At 39.6% G+C, this 20,761-nt stretch overlaps 1 protein-coding gene across 1 annotated transcript in view; it reads left to right on the plus strand.

The window, feature by feature from the left end:
- capn5b (calpain 5b) overlaps positions 1-20,761 on the plus strand; it is a 118,521-nt gene that overhangs the window by 63,932 nt on the left and 33,828 nt on the right. Inside the window, exons 3-4 of the mRNA XM_030154597.1 lie at positions 6,226-6,357; positions 19,340-19,548. Of these exons, the coding sequence (XP_030010457.1) occupies positions 6,226-6,357; positions 19,340-19,548 (341 nt within the window). The remainder of the gene's footprint in view (positions 1-6,225; positions 6,358-19,339; positions 19,549-20,761) is intronic.

The following is a 20,761-nucleotide window of genomic DNA, read 5'->3' on the forward strand; positions in this document are numbered from 1 at the left end:
AACCAGTACCCCATGTCCTACAGAAAAGACAGACCAAACATTGGTTCCACTGTTGGTGGAACCATGTTCTCTGTCCTGCTCCATGAATGTCCTGTTCCAGCAGCCGATTGGACATCACCTTCTCATCCTGAGTGGCGTCTGAGCCGGTATGACTCTATCATTAATTGTACCGCTCATTCTGAGGTATAGGATCCACGTTTCACTCCTGATGGGATTCAAACCCCAACCTTCTGCACCAAAGTCAGTGGTGTAGACCACTATCCAAATTTCCTGATGTTAGAATGAAATGCATACATCTGTTCAGGGGTGAAGCTACTGAGCAGGCCTTGAGTTAAGCTTCTTGATGTCAAAGTAGGTTTGAAGTGTTGTGCCTGGCGTATACAGCTGCACTTCTGTTCTCATCTCTCTGATGTAAACACAGCTCCTCATTGTTTTCTCTGATGGTCTCCTGAGCATCATCCTCAGTTTGTCTCTCCCTGTGGTACCCAGTTCCACAACAACATCAAATTTGTCCGCTTTGTTCAGACATAAATGCCCCTCTGGCAGTGCTTTATGTAAAAGAATGCATCTCATCTATACCATGTGTTTGAAGGTAGTTGTGATGTAGTCCCACAGTGAAGTCTGACACAGGACATCTGGAGCTGGAGGGGAACTTGTGTCACTGCATAAGAGAACACATCATTTTATAAAGATCGGCTCTGGTACATGACGTTATTCTGTCTGAGGACTTTATGGTTTCCCATCCGTTTTCCTTTCTTTCTTTCTTTCTTTCTTTCTTTCTTTCTTTCTTTCTTTCTTTCTTTCTTTCTTTCTTTCTTTCTTTCTTTCTTTCAATTTTTTAAAGTCTCCATTTTTCAAAAGTTCTACATTGCAACAGATCACCACAGAGCCTTTTCTGCCCTCGCAATGAGTCTCTTCTTTTCGTATGCTAGACAGCTAGCTAACACGTGTGATGTAGGCTCCAATGATGACAAGATGGTCCTTTTATCTTGTTTATTGACTTCTGGCATCACTTTTAGAACATGTAAAAAGACGAATGACATCCCAGGCGACACATGTTGAGACAAAAGTACTAAGTTCTGCACAAACACGCCTCTTCATTACATTCCCGTCATGCACATGCACTGAACACTCTGTGCAAAAACTCAAAAACACGATTTATATTTTACCACAAGAGGGCATTAAACCATTACAAATGAACACTAATAAAAGTTCAGCTAACTTAAATGTACAGGCAGAATAAAGCCAAACATTTGTAAACATAATCTTAAAAAAAGAAAAGATCAGATTCTGCGTAGCTACATTTCTTAAAACTAGAGTAAATGTCTAGATACTGAAAAAGTCAATAAAATGCTACTTTTACTCCTGCTTTGTGGACTCTTTGAGTCTGCCTTGGAACACCCATTCAGCCACTCCGTTGTTTACACCTGGGATCAGCTGTTAGCTCTCAGACACTGGACTACTGTGCGCAGAGAAACTGGAGATTCCTGCGGAGACACGGAGGAAACGGCGGGGCTGCAGAGCTGGTGTCAAGCACCAGGAGAGCAGATGGAGATATAAACCATGGCTGTTTCTCAATGTCAAGTTCAGCGAGTACGGTCTTGGTAAGAACGGTCCGAGAGAGCGGACTTCGTAAGAACGCCAGTCTGTGTGTTAGTGGAACGGCTGCGTACTTGTAAACGTTCCTGCTGTGTTTCTGCCATCGACTTCCTAACGTATTTCCTTCAATCCACCATAATGTTACTGGATTTGATTTCAATACATTTGCACTAGTATTTACATTTCATTTATATTTTTTATACATTTTGTATATTTTTCAAAACTGTAACAAATTTCGTTGAATATCATATCATGATAATATAGATGTATTTTCTCACTATTCAGCCTCTGGCGTATGTTCCAACATCGTATCACATCATCGACTGAATAAAACATTTCTGAGGTCCGTTTTCACTGAAGCCACCGTTGTATTCGACAGTAGAACAAAGTGCATCTGGGGATATTTACAGCCAGGTCCACACCAGTCACAAAGTGTGCATCCTTGGTTTAAACTGCACAAGGTTTTTGGTTTTTAAAACAGAGAGAGGGAAATATCAGTTTTCCAAAACTACATGTAAACGTAGCCTTTAACCCTGCCTCCTTCTGTTCCACTCTCCCTAACTTTACACAGTATGGAACTGACACAGCACAATTAAACACTGCACCTACTGTATGGAAATGCTGAAGGCACATACACCTCCACCCCCCACCCCCCACCTGTTACAGACGCGTACACCTCCACCCCCTCCCACCTGTTACAAATGCATACACCTCCACCCCCTCCCACCTGTTACAGACGCATACCCCTCCATCCCCCCCACCTGTTACAAATGCATACACCTCCACCCCCTCCCACCTGTTACAGACACGTACACCTCCACCCCCTCCCACCTGTTACAGACACATACACCTCCGCCCCCTCCCACCTGTTACAGACGTATAAACCTCCACCCCCTCCCACCTGTTACAGACACATACACCTCCACCCCCTCCCACCTGTTACAGACACGTACACCTCCACCCCCTCCCACCTGTTACAGACACATACACCTCCGCCCCCTCCCACCTGTTACAGACGTATAAACCTCCACCCCCTCCCACCTGTTACAGACACATACACCTCCACCCCCTCCCAAGGTCCTTCAGAGTGGGCAGAGCCAGAATCACCTCCACCTGCTGAGGGGAATGAGGTTCCTCGGAGTGGGTGGGGCTCTTTTCTATGACACTGTGGTGGCCTCTGCAGTACTATTTGGTATCATGTGCTCTCTCATAGGCTGCCCGCTAATGCTAACTTGCTAATGCTAACCCTGACCTGCCCACTGGACTCCACTGAGGAGGTGGTGGACAGAAGGATGTTGGCCAAACTAACATCCATCCTCATCTGTGTAGCTCCTTCAGCACCAGACTGTTACATCCCCAGTGCAAGAAGGAGTGATGCCACAGGTCATTCCTCCCCACAGCCATCAGACTATACAACAGTTCCCATTACCCCCCCCCCCCCCCCCCCCCTTCACACCATATGCATGTGCAACCACAATGTATATATGTAAGTAGTATTGAGTTTAATTTTAATTCTAATTCTAAATTTATATAAATATTTATAAAAATACCAAATATCTTATCTTATCTTGTCTTGTTTTGTCACTTTGTTTTTACAGTTTTGTGGTTTTCCTTTTTCTCTTCTTGTCTTGAAATCCCACATATTTCTAATGTATATTGTTGTTTGTATATTCAGGTTCACAGACAGCCTTTGAAAAAATCCAAATTTCGTCCCCTATACCCTTCTGTTTGCTCCCACAGTGGAACTATCCAGTGTCTTTTCGTGTTGTAGGACCCACTGCTGTTAATGACGGATGGAGCGTATGTTGCAGTGTAGCCTCAGTGGGCAGACAAATGAGACAGGGACAACATTTCTCTCAGTAAATGACTAGTGTCCCCTTACAGACTGTACCAATCATCCCACACATTATCACAGGAACCACAGGAGCCACACGATGGCTTTGTTTATCTGTGTGTGTGTGTGTGTGTGTGTGTGTGTGTGTGAGTCCATTGCATGTGCTGAGGAAGAAGAGCAGCACCACGTTGTCTGCTGATGGATTTGTGTGTCCACATTGTGGCAGTAAATGGACATCGACGCAGGAGCCACAGGAAACGTGATTTCACAAACACACACAGCCCTCCCACACTTTGGTGGAAGATCATGAACGTGATATGTGGGTGTGTGAGAACAGATGGTGTCCTTCTGATCCATGAATGTGTTTGGCTAACCCATTCATTCTCCTCTGCATCTCGCACCTTCTGCCCGTTTTTACAGCTCTGCCTGCTGTGAATATGAATGTGTGTACTAAACTTTGTGCTGATCTCTTGAGTATTTCCTCTGTTTTACACCAGGACAAGTGATTTCAACCTTACAGTGGCTCCACACATTAACTCACTGGATCATTAATTATTTAAGACTTCACAATCTATAAGATACTTGTTGACTGTTATAGGGAAAAGGTCCAAAACACACTCATCATCTATGTTGGCTGTCATTTAAATTCCTCTCTGGTGGCTCTCAGCATCATAGTTTGAACAGTGAAGATTATTATACCATGTGTATTTCCTTATCATAATAATAATATATAATAAGTGTGTCATAAAGTGGGTTGTTTCTGCTAATGGCTGTCATTCTCGTACTCTCATCTCATATTATTTAGGATTTTTTTTTTTTTAAATACCCTATTTAAGTTACTGTTTGGAGGTATGGGGAAATACAAATACAAGTTCATTACAAAGAATTTTTCTACTGCAAAAAAGAGCAATAAGAATTGTTCACAATGTGGGTTTTTATGAACACACAAATCCACTATTTTTACAATCTAAAACTTTAAAACTCACTGACCTTGTGGAATTCGAAACTATTCAAATAATGTATAAAGCAAAGAATAACTTACTGCCGGGCAATATTCAAGAAATGTTTTATGAAAGAGAGGGAGGCTCTGATTTAAGGGGAAAGTTAAATTTACAGATTCATAAAGTGTGCACTACCTTAAAAAGTTTCTGTATCACCATCTGTGGTGTAAAATAGTGGAACAAACAAATATCAAACATATTTCAGTTTAAAAAAGATATAAAGAAATGATTCTTGAGAGGTGCAGTATTTAATAATGACAATGAGGGCTGTTTGTTTATGGATGATGTACTGATAAATCTGCTGTAATTATTGAAGAAAATTGAATTGTTGAGTCTGTTTGTATGACTGTACTGCCATGAGCATCTTGTTGTGTATAATTCAGTTACTGCATTATTTATTTGTTGTGGTTCGATGCCAAAATTAGGAAAATAGTATTGTTTGATTCTTGTATTAAGTTAGTGATAAAGGTGTAAAAGCACTGAGGGGTTGGATTAAATAAGTTTACACTTCTTCCTACTCCTTTTCGACCATGCAAAATTCAGACTTGTATGCAGCCATGTGCCAGTAGATTTTGAGAACGCATTTTCATTTTTGCCAATTGAATAACTTTCCATCTTAATTTAGCCTGTCCCAGATGACGTTGCGTTAAGGAGGGTACACCCTGGACATGTCAATAGTTCATCACGTCTGACACACAGGGAACACACCGAGATCATTTCATAAAGATGACTTAACCTATGATGACGAAAAAGAGAACATGCAAACTCCAAAGGTTCAACCCCTAGGAACTTCTTGCTGTGAAATGACTGTGCTGAGTGCTTTTAAACAAAAAAAAAAAAAGATAAACTGGGTTTTATTCTAAAATAAAGGTTTACAATCTCACACTGACATAGTATGGTATCTGTAAACAATATTCACTTTGGCCTTTAACATCACCTCATTCTTTTTAATACAGTTTCACAAAGCAGGCAATGTGTCATTTCTGTGCAGAGCTACATGGTTGAACATGTCATGTATGTCGTTAACCTCATAGCATAACTGTCTAACTCATACACAGATGGACAAAAGTATGTGGACATGTTGAATTCAGGTGTTTCTTTTCTAACAGGGGTCTGGGATACAAAACAATGACTAATGTCAGAATATAGTTTTGTATTGGGATAAATATCATATTGATTATTAATACTGATGTTTCTATGTCAGATCCTCATGAACAGGACATCTTACACCTGTAGACATGATGTGTCCCAATATTTATGTCCATATAGTTTAGAAACATCAATATTTCCTTAAAGTTTAATGGGAGATTTTTCTTTCTCAGTGAGATGTAAAGAAAGTAGGTGATTAGATGTGGTAGAAAATTATTATTTACCGTCAAAGCATGAACAGTATTTCATAAATTTAGAGGTTGAACGTTTCAAATCATAGTCATGAAGAAATAAAAAAAAAAAATCAATGTTGAGAGAAATGAAGTCAAAACCATTTCTGAGGCATTTTGGAAACAGAGATAACAATTTAAACCAAACTAACCAATGCAATGATATTTGTCCCATAATATAAAACTATATTCTGACATGAGTCGTTATTGTTTTGTATCCCAGACCCCTGTTAGAAAAGAAACACCTCCTCCACATACTTTTGTCCATTTGTGTTTGAGTTAGGTAATTATGCTCTGAGGCTAACGATATGCAAATACCAGTTTTAACAGGTTTTTTAAGCAGCCTTTAAACGCTTTTTATTTCAGACTCTTAGATTTAGTCAGCTGATCTGTGTGTGTGTTTGACTTCTAGGAGCTGTGTGAGGACCCCCACCTGTTTGTCGATGGCATCAGTGCACATGATCTACATCAGGGACAGCTGGGAAACTGCTGGTTTGTAGCAGCATGCTCTAGTCTGGCCTCCAGAGAGTCTCTGTGGCAAAAAGTGAGTCTTTGTGTGTTTGTTGTGTTGTATGTTGTACACTAATGTCTTTATTTATTTATATTTATTATTTTCTTAATATTTGTCTTGGTGTATGAATTCAACGTCCAAGCCTTTGGAGTATTAGGTTTCATTTGTCATTTTGTCACCTGTTCCTTTTGTCAGCTTTACGTTAAGCAATGCCAGATCTGGGTAACATTGCCAAATTTTACATTGAAATGTTTTTATTTATTGAAGGATGTACTGAAAATGTCACAGTTTTCCATACCACTTGAGTGGCGGCATCCAGGGATTCTCAGAACTACCTAAGCCCAATTCAAATAAAATCAGTGTCGAAAACATCCAAACTAAATGACTTTCCCAATATCTAATGGGTCTGTAACAGCAAACATGAATATTAAAAAAAAACCTCAGAACTTGCAAGGGTTTTGAAAACATAAAACAATAACAGTGTTAGAATATGACTGGAAAAACACATTCCTAGTGAATATTTTGAAAAGCTAACATGCTATACTTTGAATTTTTGTTGAGGAAGAAAAGTCTCCAGAGGAAGCTATTTATTCAGTTTTTCCCTTTATGTCTTTGTCACGTTGTTCAAAATGTTTTTCAAAACTTTATTAATTAAATTAACTCAATCTGTAATCCAGGTCTAGGCTGTGCTCACCACAGACATTAGACAGACAACATTTTCTGAACACGTTTCCTAAAATGTGAACCATTATCCTTGAAGAGTTTATTGACGCCTCTGATTTAATCAGATATCGGCCCCATTTGTTGTGCTTCTGCTGCTGTTATCTGAGTTCATCCGTCTGAACAGTTCATAAAATGAATGTGTCCAGAGGTGCCAGCCACTCCACAAAAAAAATAAGTCTATGAGAGAAAGGCTTTTGAAATGAAGACACAGTTTGGAGTTGGAGAGATAAGTGGTGAAGGACTGCATCCTCCTGCACAGCTCTATTGCACAATGTGTTTTGAAAGCATAGTCTCAGTGTTCTAAATAGTAATTATTCCATCTTCAGTGTTTAAGAGTCCATTAGGAACCATTATGATAAGCAGTAAACACCAGAGAACTCATTATGGCACCACAACGCCTCCCAGTCTCTGCAGACTCTTTGAGATGGCACGATTGGTTGATTCTGAAGTAGAGTCTCCCAGGACCAACTGGAAGCACTAAGGCTGGATCGAAGTCCAGGCTGCTGGCAGGAGTCAATGTGTTATTTCCATCTCTTCACTTCACATGGTTGAACAGCAGGGGCTTCAACAGGCAGAGAATGGCTGGAGGGAGGGAAGGAACAAAGGGAGGGAAGGAAGGAAGGAAGGAAGGAAGGAAGGAGGGAACAAAAGGAGGGAGGGAAGGAAGGAAGGAGGGAACAAAGGAAGGGTAGGTGTGGTTTCAGAGGGGTTCAGAACTTAAGATTTGCAGCCAAACTATGACTAGGACTGAGCAATATATTGAGTTAATTCAATTAATTGCAATTTTGCTCTTTAAAAATTGTGAAAAATGCCTTCCTTGCAAAATCAAGATAATTCCTCAGGAGACCATTCTTACTCAAAAAAAATTCTAAGAGCAACCCATTCACTGCTTGTAATATATCCATAGTGAATGCGTTTGTCATTGATGGCATATAGTTTTAGTAAAGACAGAGTATTTTTAAATCCAGCTTTTTCTTCAGTTCAGGAAGCAAATAGTTGAAATTTGTCCATAGAGATTTACATATTTGCTCATGTTGTTCAGCTTAGAATATTTTGTTTTGATGAAACAGTGTACCTGTGAAGTTCCTTGACTTGTGGATGATTGACAAGAACGTGAACCAGAGGTTAGTCTGGTCATCAAAAGAAAATGACTTTATGTGTGTCTGCAGAACAACTAAATTAAATAACTAATTCCGTCTGTCTTTCCATCCGTCCTAGATTTTTGTCCAACCAATTTAATTCTGTTCAAATTTGTCACACATTTCCTTTAATATAGAATTGAAAATGAATCCCAGACTAAGCAGCGTATCAGTGAGCAGGAGGGGTTTGGACATTAGTACGCTCAGCTTACTTTTTCACCTGTTCCCATGTTTTTATGCACTCATTCAATTTGCTCTGATAGGAAGTGAAAATCTCTAAATATCAAAAAAGTTCCCTTTTTACCTTTGAGAGAGGTGGAAAATTAGGTGTAACAAGTGCAGTGGTAGTGCAGCTGAAAAAAAGGGGCTTTGTCAGAGTGGAAGGGTGGCCTCCATGGATTTTTACATGAAACGCACAAATATGCTTAAACAATTAGCACTCTGCTAGTCTTTTGATGTGGACCATTTCCATTTTATCCAACACAGAGTGAAAAGGAAAGAGGGGAATTAAACTCAGCAACACTCAGTTCTCACCCAGTTCAGAAACTTTACTGTTCAGGATTCAACCTGGGAAGGTGCTTGTCCCAACCAGCGCCCTTAACCATACCACTACCAAACCAGGCCTGTTTTAATTCATTATTACTAATATAATATACTTTTAATATCCAGAGTTGTGTCTGTAGAACCTATCAAGCCTGAAAAGCCCCAGTAGTCAGAGGGAAGGTCATGCACAGTTTGGAAACCAAGGGCAAAAAAAGTTCTGAACACTCAGCTCTCAGCACTGAGCTCAATATTACTGTTTACGTTAAAAATTAAAGTGGATCCAGAAGAACATAATACATTTTTGATCAACTTGTTCTCTTCTTTTTCTTCCTCTGTCTTCTATATTGGTGTGACTGCCACATAATCTGTACCAAAACCAATGATGACAAAGTCCATACCACCAATGGATTTTCAAACCTGTTAAATATGACAAAAATAATCCACTAATAACCCAACAGAAGCCCCTCAGCCCCTCCCCCCTTATCAACAATCAGTCAGCGTTCTCTCCTAAGGATTGTTGTATCCAGATGGTCAGTGCGTGGAACTGTGCTCAGAGCTCTTCTGCTCATCCACTGTTTGGGAAGGTGTGAGGATTATTCTGAAGTGTTCCCTGGCATCTGTCTTGACAGAGGAAACAAAGTGATTACCAAGGTTTAATGGGATTTGAAACAAGATGCCTCAGCCTAGTTTTAGCGAGACGCCGCTTTGTGACGATCTGCTCTTGGAGAATATGTACAAATGGGCTTTCCCTCTGTTTACATGCACTCTTCTCAAACTGTGTCATCACTGGCACACAAACGTAGAGGGCGGCCGTGTAATTCTATCTGCAAGGAACTCAGTGTCTTAAAATGGTGTTTAAAAGGGTTTATGTAAATGGATCATTTATTGTGTGAATGGTTGTACTTGGCTGTAGTCTCTGTAGACTACGTCTGCCATCGCAGTCGCATATTGTGATGGGTTTTGGATTGGGTTTTCTATCATTATCATTGTCTAGCAAAAGACAAGGTTCTCAAGTTAAAGTGATGCAACCATTTCACAGCCAAATTCGATAAAGTGGGGCTGTTGTTAATTAACCAAATCCACTCCCAAAGCTCCCTTTAAATCCTAACAGCATAATGACAGAGTATTTCCCAAATTTCCACCAAGACACACATTAGAAGCAGTGTTATTAACTTATAACACCCTCGTCTCTCAGGAGAAAAATAGATAAGAGGGTGTGAACTGCCACAGTCCCTTGAGCAGCCAGCATCTAGTGGCCACTAGATTGTACTGCATCTTAAAACCCTGCAGCATTGACCGAATTAAGACCAAAAAATCCAAATGTAGCAGTGACGCATAAACAGACAGGTGTGTGTCCATCAGGTAAAGGTGAGCCATGCACACAGAAAAGCCTATGTGAGTGTCTGCACCTCGGCCCTTGGTCATATGTGAAGTGAAGGCCACATGGAGAGCAGAGGAAATAAATGGAACGGAGGTCGCTCGGTCACTCCTTAAACTATCTCATGCAGACCACAAAGGGTAGGGTTAGTGCTGTTATGATTGTTCTGTCTTTTGTCTCTTAATAGTAGAAATACAGTGTTGATCTTATTATATAACCTATAATGTTTGAAGTGATGTAACACTAACCCAGATTCAGCTTTTTATTCAAGGTCTTCTGCAGTTTCCATCTTCTAAAATAAACATAAAGCATGTGATATGCCTGTTTGAGAGAGGAAGTTACTGTTAAAGGCTTGTTAAGACAGCAAAAAGTTCAGGATTCAAAGGTTTACGTGATGGTTTCACTTGTAATGATTTGTCACTCATTAGCACACATACATTCTTTCTTATTAGCGCAAAATTGTTCAAATACATTGCAAATAAAAGCAAAGTTACGAAGTGCTTCGCAACGTGGTGAGTACAGTAGAATAAAAATGATTTTAAACATAATAATTATGAAGGAAAAAGTTCAAAGTACATAAATAAATCAGGTCACATTTAAATAATAATAAAACCAAAATTATTCAACATCCTCCAGTGAGTTGACATGTAGAATGTAGTGATGGGAAGTTTGACTCTTCTCAGAGAGCCGGCTCTTTCGGCTCCTATACGGCTCTTAATTTAGCATCATTTGTAATCTAATTTTTATCTAACTTGGCAATTATGAATGGTTTAAGTGTTATTAAACCCTTTTGTATTCAGCCTTATAATTGCCTAATTTTATGCATTTATTCTGTCACTAAAGCATTCTTACTTTTGCTTAATATTTTAATGAAACTTTTAATTGCACACAAACAACTTAACAAAACACTGCAAACAAATCCACAGAATGGAACCAGAATAGGAACAGACCTAAAAACCAAATCAGACCATTCTGATGTCTGTTATTTCCCATGTCTATAAACTGCAGCCAGATACTGCTTTTTTAATGTATGTCACTTGGACTCTCCTTCTCACCGCTGTCTGCGGCCTCACTTAGTCAGCACCACAGTGGAGCGTGTGTCCCCCTCTGCTTTCATATCATGGTATGATCCATATCCTCACATGTGATTGGCCACATGGCTGCCATGCTGCCCAATCAAAACAAAGTTTTGCGGTGAGCAGTGCTAACCCACTGACAGTGAGAGAGCCGAGCAGCAAAAGGGGGAAAAAACTGAGGACTCTTCTGAGTCACTACAAAGCATCAGCTCTTAGAGCCGACGCTTATGAGCACGACACATCACTAGTAGAATGTAGAGGTGTTTATGCCAGTAGTAAGACTTAGAACATAGTTTATAGGGTTAATACAAATAGGATGGAATTAGAATAGTTAAGAGTTAAAGATGTATTGTATCATCTTTTTTTAGCTTACCGGCCGTCGTCATGCAGCGTCCATCGGCGTCATCTGTTACAAAAATTTCAATCGTCGTCTTCTCCGAAACTACAATTCCGATTGACGTCAAACTTGGTATACAGCTTCTTTATGATGATGTCAACAAAATTTAGTGAAATTATTTAGATCCGGATCTGATTCTGGATTTGGTGCGACTTTGAAAAATGTCCCTGTTAGAAGCGATAGGAAGTGGATGGATGCAATAACTCAGTAAATATAAATGATATCAAGTTGAAATTTCTACAGTACAGACCTGATGGGGAGATGACCAAAACATAATGTCCACATGCTGATCAGGATCTTCTTCTGATCTGGAACTTACGGAAAATTTAACATGGGCTCTTATGGGGAAAAAATTTTAGTCGTCTTTTTCTCCCACACTACAGTTCTGATTGACTTCAAACTTGGTATACAGCTTCTGTATGATGATGTCAGCATGAGACACTGCAATTATTTCAATCCAGATCTGATTCTGGATTTGGTAAGACTTTGAAAAATTTCCCCATTATAACAGATAGGAAGTGGATTGTTCCAATAAATCAGTAAGTATCAATGATATCAAGTTGGAATTTGAATTTTTTACAGATTTGATTGGAATATGACCAAAACATGGGCTATTTCTGTAATATAATAAATACACAGAACTGGGTGAGAATAAATGGCATCTGGATACATTTCCCAAAGCTTTGAATTTGGCCGGTAAGCTACAGGGCCATTGGTCCTATTTTTTAACTTTACTTTGTGTCATATCACAACAAGCTATACATGGTGTCTGATAGTCACACTCACTGTTCTCCAGTGAAACCTGAAGCAGCTACTTTAAAACACTGCTATTTGGTGTCTTAGTACAGCTGTTGCTTATAAAACACTTAAAAATGTTACTGAATTATTTCCACAGGTATCTTCTTTTGATAGATCTTTACAATTCCAACACAATGTATGCTTATGCATTAGCACACTTTGACACAGAAAGTCTTCAAGGCTGGTGTTGTTGCTTTGCTTATAACTTCCAAAAACATGGCTTGTTCATTTGTAGTTTCGTCACGGGGTAATGGGCAGTAGTGAGGAAAACGGCCCATTCTTCATGAGTGAGGTCAAAGAATACTGATGTCTATGCGTGGCATCTGTGCACATTCTCAAGACTTTCAATGAAATCAATTTCTAACTTTCTTTTAGAGGAAAGAGAGAAGCCTCTAATGGTTTGATGGTTTAGGCTGTGAATTGTGTGTTACACAAAAAAAACAAAAAACAAAAAACAACAAGCTAAAAACACTCCACATCTTACTCTTACTTTATTTACTATTCCGCTCCATCTGACGGCCATCCTCACTCTTCAGTCACAATATTCAGTTCAGTGTTTGTTCCCGTGTGACAGTGGAAAGTGCTGATAGTCAGTCTGCAAAAAGACCAGTCCATGCCTCACCTTTCTTATTTGTCATGGTCACCATGCAAGATGGAGATGGATATAGAAGAAGATACAGAAGAAGGCTCCTCCACCCAACAACCCCAACTCCGCTGGAAACACACAGACTTACACACATTCATAAACACAGTGTCTCCATCCATTATTTCATGTGGGACTCGTCTCAGATGATCCCATCAGGGCCTGCTGTTCGTCAGCCCAGAGGGAGGCTCAACACCCAGAGGAAGATGTGTGTTCAGACACTGGATAAGAAGATGCACACGCAGACCTTTTTGGTTGATTGAGTTTATTTAGATATAGCTATATTTATCGTGCAAAATCATCAACACATAGGACACAACAGCTTTTGTGACACACAGATTCAGTAACAGCAGTCATCAAATGTCAACTCTTTTGTCCTTTATTCTTTCTTCAGCCATTAGAGGACGTCAGGGTTCTTCTGCAAGAATTGATGACACTGTCTAGGAAGGTGTTTGTTACAAAAAAATACAGGTTTCACTTAAGCCAAACTCAGAACAATGAGTCACATTGAGACAACTTGAAACTTGAATGTACTTGGTTTTGCGAGGTTCTGAAAAACACAGAGATGAGATGATACTTTTCGGAGCGTTGGCAGCGTGAATAAAGGCATAAGTCTTTTGTGGAATGAATGTCACACTACAACAACAATGGCAGACCTGTTGATTGTTTGTATGTCAAGCTTTCCTATTTTGTATGAAAAAGTGAGGAAGACAGTGAACTGAAGGACAGCAAACAACTTGACCATCAGGATAAAGAGTAGCTTATCATTAAGGTTCTATTTATCAAATACAGGAGTCTTTTACCTTGGAACTGACTAGACATAGTCTATGCAAACTCACAGAAGACAGTGGAGCAAACATAGGCAGCATGTGAGAGCTGAGACGAGCCAGTTCACACCTCTGCAACTTGTTGCTCCATTACAATGAAATGTTTTTTGTCCTGTTCTGACTCTTTGGTCTAACCTTGACTTTACATTTAACTTTTCTACATGGCCCAAAAGCACATCAGTACATAACAAGCACACAATGAAAAAGATGAGCTGTTTTCTGCACAGGGCATAAATCTTAGTTGTCCACTGTAAACGTGATGGAGCAGTCAATAGTCTCAGGACTACAGCCTTCTGCAAAGGCAAACAGGAAGTACATCACCTTCCTTACCTTAGCCAGCTCTGCGATTCTCTCTCCGAATTCGTGAGCATCTGCTTCAGAACACTGGACAGGTGTGTCACAAGAATCGCCCTGTGCCCTCCAGAAAACCCCTGCAGGTTCCAGCAGCTGACGGGTCATCAGGTTAGTGAGGTCGGGCGTCCAGAGCTGTGAGGTTGCAGTGATGGTGAGGTGTCCTGTCTGGGCCAATCGCACCGTCCAGTGTGAGAACTGGAGCGACTGCTTGGAGAAGTCCAGTCGGTAGACGGCCTCGTTGGGCCTCAGAAGGCGCTCACCGTCCTGCCTCTTCTGTCCACGCTGCTGCAGGGACTGAACTCGCAGACGCATCACCTCAGTCAGCTGGGTGTCTGGGCGGAAGGGCAGCTCCATCTCAGTCGGCATGCTTGGTGGTATACCTCAGCAGGAAGAGAAGTCAATACTAAGTGGAAGGCTGGATTAGACAGTTGCTTTGTCTAAACCGAGTGTCTTCACTTTGTCTCTCTTGTGTTTGTTCCTTATCAGGAACTCTAAGCTGTTGCTCTGTCCAGCACGCTGGCGCTGTATGCATCTGTGCATGTCTGTGTAGCAACAATAGTGGAGGGTGGGTCTAAACCCAAAGTGCCTTGAACAGAAGCACTTGGCAACCAGGTCTGATGACATTCACAATACAGCTAAGGGTTTCCCCTAAGGGAGATGCATTCGTTCTGTTTGTCACATTTCAGACTTGTTTAACTCATGTTTTTACATTTTAACATCCACCTTTTGCAGGAAACCCAAACTTTAATTGAAAAATCTGAAACTTTTGATCAAGGTTAAGGTTAAGCTTTTAACACAATATGTTGAAATGCAACATGCATGAATTAAATTTCATTTGAAAGGGAGCATCCTCTTGTTTACTTGCCTAAAATGCAATCTTAACTGGTATACAAATCATCACTGATACAGCAAAATCCAACACCAAGGCTGTTTTTTGGTAGTAGTGTTGGTCCCTTTTCTTTTACAGTAAGAGACACTTCATTTGAGAAAAATAGACAGCAAGGAAAACCCTTTTATTTCCCAAGTTGCACATGTTAACAGACAGAAGGGAACCTACGGTGCCTTTCATTCGTGTTTCCGGCCAGTCGTCAGGTCACTTACCAGAGTTCGCCTGCTGTGTAATTTCCCTGGGCCTAGATGAAAACTATGATAGATAGAGCCCTTGCCCTCTTGCTTTCCACAATGCAGTCAGGGAGAGCAAGCAAGAGGTAGAGAGAGTGCAAGAGTGATTGCTTCCCTGAGGATTACAAAATGACTCTGAGGTTTCTGTGGTGCAGTGCTTTGTTTTTTTGCCTTCCCCCCTCCCTCCTCTGTTTCGAGAGGCTGTTGCTGCTTAGCGTAGCCGGGCCTCTGGAGAGGCCAGACTCTCTCCATCAGCAGTGTCACCTCCTGCAGAGTGCTTTGACACAAACTGCTGTTCAGTCAGTGCACCCTGACACCTCCAAGGACACCTGCTGCAGTGCTGTCAGCTAATTCACATGGGGTGCCACTCACTGCATTATTTGCAGGTTTTTTATGCCTGTCATGTTCACACGGGTTCAGGTCTGCCACTATAAATGTCCCCTTCTGCTGGTTACCTCGAGGTTGGGTGCTCTTTTACAACCATGAATCACAGCGGGATCATGGAATGGCAACGCTTAGCAACACTTCATCAATTTTAAAGAGCAAACAACATGGCATACTGCCGAGAACGCTTGTTACACATCATGCTGTGGCATAGAAACACATAATTTTAGACAGAATCCAAGCATGGATTTCATCAGAGGCTTGAACATTGAAATCACAGAATATAGTATAGGCCTCCATAGTCAGATTTCCATCCAAGTTTATTCCACTGTTTCAGAAAATTTGCAAAATGAAAACATATGCACATTTCTACCCACTTCAATGTGAATGTTAGGAGGTGGTTCATGGAAATGAGTAAGAGGTGCACATTCAGTTTCAATTAAGTGAAAAGGCCATGATAACTAAGACTATGTATGCACATAGGTGGCCAGGTATTTACAGACACAGATATTTCCCCACCTCTGTTTCCAACAATAACATCGTACACACCAGGTCATTTTCAAAGATGTTTTCACCGACACCGACACAAACCTACATAAATCCACCTGCAGAGTGCTGTCATGGAGTAAGGGTTAGGATAAACAATGGTCTCACACATGATGTTGATACATTTTTTGTCACATAATGTGGTGTTTGGGACCCCATGACTCAGTTTCCCTCTGTACAAATGCAAGCATGAAAACAGAATTTTCCAAAATCTCCACTTTGGCCAGAGTTTTCCGACATAATCATTTTCAGTGATCTAAACCGGAGTTTTCATGTGGATGAAAGGAAAAAAAAATGCACACCCAAGTATCTGTTTTTCCAGATACATGGCTACGTGTATATGTGGTATGTTATCAAGCTCCTCTGCTTTAACGTTTGATTCATCATTATCATTATGAAAAATGAAAGTAATGCATGTTTTCAACATTAGATCAGTTTAAACATGATCTACACACTTTGCCAGTTAGAGGTAGTGTTTCATACAGTAACATACACATATGGCCAAAACTTTTGTCACTGATCATCTTTTTTTGCCAGCTTTGCTGCTTCAGTTTTTCTAGTCATTTCCCATGTGTTTCTGAGGTATAGGGAAGAATAGTTTAAATTATAAAAAATAAATGCTTATACATAAGTTTATAAGCATTTCATAAGTTTCAAAGACTTATATTGACATACATCACATCTACAGAGCCAATGTTTGCCACAACTTTCCACCATGAGCGGTTCATTTTGGAGCTGATTTAAAACTAGAGCTTCCAGAAGGAAGCCTTAGCTTTGACATCTGTAGTAGACAGTTAATGCTTCTCATTTCTATATTGTTTTTTGCAACTCAATTAAAAACCTTTAGACTCTTGTTAAAGCAACTTTTTTCTCTGCCAGCAGTTCTTCACACATAGTGGTGTTTGGTTGTGATGTCCATGTAATACGTTGCCTGTGTGTGTTTCTTGTATTTATTCAGTAAACGTTGCAGTCTCTTCTTTGCTCCTAGATTCAGTCACTATTTATTTGTTAATATAATTTTAACCTTAATGTCATTCACTTGTTCTCAATACACCATATTCCACACCTATAACAAACAAAATATATTTTGGTGATATTTCTAGATTTTATGGAATTTTCAACATTTCCACTTAGATCAGTGGTTCCCAAACTTTTTTGGCTCGTGACCCCATTTTAACGTCACAAATTTCTGGCGACCCCAGACATCCAAAACGGAGACTTTTTTTAGCTAAAATTTATTTGTTTCTGATCATGTAATAGTTTACTCTACTATGTTGCAAATAAATGTTAATTTTAGAAAACATTTAGGCTATGTAATGTATATTATTATGGACAGAGGCAGTAAATCCAGGTGTAGATTACAGCACAAAGTGAGAATTTTCTTTTCCTTGGTCAGGATATGTACAGTCAGTCCAGCTGTGATTTACAAGGCTGATAATTAATACTGAACAAACTAGAACTGAAACTATGAATTATGAAAGAGCTGCAGCATCTGAAACTGACCACAATGAACATTTGACAGATAAACAGAACCACAGTGCTTCATTTTCAGCTTCAGAGTTTGTCATGTCTTTTATGTATTATGTTTGTCTCTCTTAACTCACCATATATTTTTTATTAGTATGTTTTTTATTTTTATCAATTACTAGAAATTTCAGGCGACCCCATTTGAATTCCAGGCAACCCCATGTGGGGTCCCAACCCCAAGGTTGAAAAACACTGACTTAGATGTTTTTTTTAACACTTTATTTTTATTTGTTTTATCAGCAGACAATACAACACTGAAACTAGGGTTCACTGGTTGAACACAAAATATTTAAATCGCCAACAGTAGTAATTATGCATTGCTTTGTTTATAGTCCAGCCATTTTCTCAGCATGTTATGAAGATCTGTCCCTTAAGCACTTAGATGTTTAATGTATGAATTGAAAATGTGAATAAACAGAAGTCCCAGGATGTCGCCCCCTGTATTTTTTGTGTGTGTGTGTGTCTTTGTTTTCTCTGTGTGTTGTCACGTCTCTCATCAGTAGTTTTCCACTCTCTCCTGCAGTTTAGATCTTTTGCTCCTGTTTCTGCCCATACTCACCTGTTTCCCCACATTTCCCACACCCCTGCCCTTAGTTCATGGTCAGGTCATACTTGTTGAATTCCTTCCTTCATTACTTCATGTTATCTGTGGATCCTCATTCCATTTTTTTTCCCTTCCTCTTTTTGTTGATCCCCATTGATTTATTTGTAAGTTGCATTTCTTGTCATTTGTTTTATGAATGTTTTAATGCACAGTTATAAACTTTGTTTTGTCCTTTGACTTGTGCTGTTTTTTTGTTTTTTGTTTCCTGTAACACTGGACACTTTCACCTTTTACTCTAAACCTGTCTTACAAGTCCACTGTTTGCTGGCTGAAGTACCACAGTGATTGGAAAGTGCTGTTGTGGGTTACCTTGGATTATCAGTATCCAATTAAGCATAGCTATCATGCTGATGTTCTTATGAGATAACAATGATTTTTCTGTTCCATCATGGTAATATACCCCTAAAGACATATTTTGAGTTGACGAAGTTAGAAGAAGTCCAAGCTTCTTAAATTAAAAAAGGAATAAAGTTAGTATGAGTGTGCTTTCTATTTATCCTGATTAATGCCATTAAATCTACTAGACGTCTGCTTTTTTGCACACTGCTGTGTCATTTTGTGTTTGTAATTGTTCTAATCTCATAAGGTGGTTTTCAGTGGCTGTTTGTTGTGTTTTTATGCGACCTGTGAATGTGTTGTAATTCTACTCCTCTAATATAACGACAACTCACAAAATGGAGGCAGGGTTATGGAGGTTGTAGGAGTGGAGCAGATTCAGGCAGCTGAAACGCACAGTGCAGTCAAACGGTTATTACCTCTCACCCATGTCCTATTACACCTGGATTTATGAGGGAGGGAGGGAGGGAGGGAGGGAGGGAGTCCAGGTGATAAATGTGTCCTCTAATCCTAAATGCATCAGCAGACATAGGGGCTTGTCTGTCCCAGGTAGTCCACTGTGATGTTATTTACGCTCCATGCACTGATGGCGGTTTGTTTGGCTCCTCTTCCTCCCAGGTCATTCCAGACTGGAAGGAGCAGGAGTGGGACCCGGAGAAGCCAGACTCATACGCTGGAATTTTCCACTTCCGATTTTGGCGTTTTGGTGAGTGGGTGGATGTGGTGATTGATGACAGGCTACCGACAGTGGACAACCAGCTGGTCTACTGCCACTCCAATGACAGCAACGAGTTCTGGAGCGCCCTGGTGGAGAAGGCCTACGCCAAGTCAGTATCTACCACAGGCATTCTACAAACACAAACTTGTATTGAATTACAGTTCTTTTATCTTCTGTCAAGCTGACTTTTTAACCTTTATATAAAGAAAGTTTATAACAAATGCACACTGAACAAAAATGTAAACGCACAAACCAAACATGCTAAGTTAACCCATAAAGACCCAAAAGTATCTACTGATCTAAACTGTACCTGTTGATCCACTAATCCTATCAGTACATGTTAATAACTGGTGAAAATACATTTATTCATCTTTTCATGGTCATCAGATATGACCCATTTTGATGTTCAGAGGCTCCATAGTTACCATGGAAACACTGTCATCTTCTACAACATTGATTCGCCAGTAAAACCCATGGAGTCGGATCAATGACAGTGGATGGACCAAGGTTATAATAGTTTTGGATTTTTCATTATAGTTTAGTTTTATTTAGTTTAGACTTTTTTTTCCTCTAATTCAGTTAGTTTTGATTACTTTTTAGAGCAGGTTTACTAGTTTTTATTAGTTTTCATTTTCTTCTAAATGCTTAGTTTTAGTTTAGTTTTAGTTTTTTTCATATCTTTTCTTCTCTGTCGTATTCAAATAAATCCCAGACAGGACTCTGCTGATTTCTTCCAACTTTAGTCTGCGTGTTTCCAGGTAGAGTGGGGACCAGAAACGACTCTATAGGACAAGTGATGGACCGTGAAGTACCGTATGGTGCCGCTAGCTAAAATTGCTAGAGCAAAATAAATAAATTTCGAATCAGTCCGACACTGAGAAAGACAAAAACGAAGGGAATTTTATCCATAATTTTTTTAGATGTTTTAGTTAGTTTTGTAAACACACAATACGGTTTCAGTTAGTTATCATTTTTTCTTTTAATTATAGTTTTTATTTATTTCAGTTAACAAAAGTGTTTTTTCTATTCTAGTTTTCATCATTTCGTTAGTTTTCGTTAACGATAATAACCTTGGGATGGACACACTGGGTTTATGTTCAGTTAATGAAATATTTGCTGAAATAAAGTCACTTTTTTCTTCAGTTTTCTCTGTTTTTGATATAATAACCCTCAACTTTAATCTGAGCTTTTATGAACATCCACACGAACAGAAAATTAATTATAGGAAAATACCTGATGTTCACAAAAAAATGCAAAATATAGAGGATAATGTCATAATAAATGGTGATAAATCACCTAAGAAAAGTTAAATGTAGTGAAAA

This window comes from Sphaeramia orbicularis, chromosome 14 (assembly GCF_902148855.1).
Source record: "Sphaeramia orbicularis chromosome 14, fSphaOr1.1, whole genome shotgun sequence".
In the NCBI taxonomy this organism is placed as follows: Eukaryota; Metazoa; Chordata; class Actinopteri; order Kurtiformes; family Apogonidae; genus Sphaeramia; species Sphaeramia orbicularis.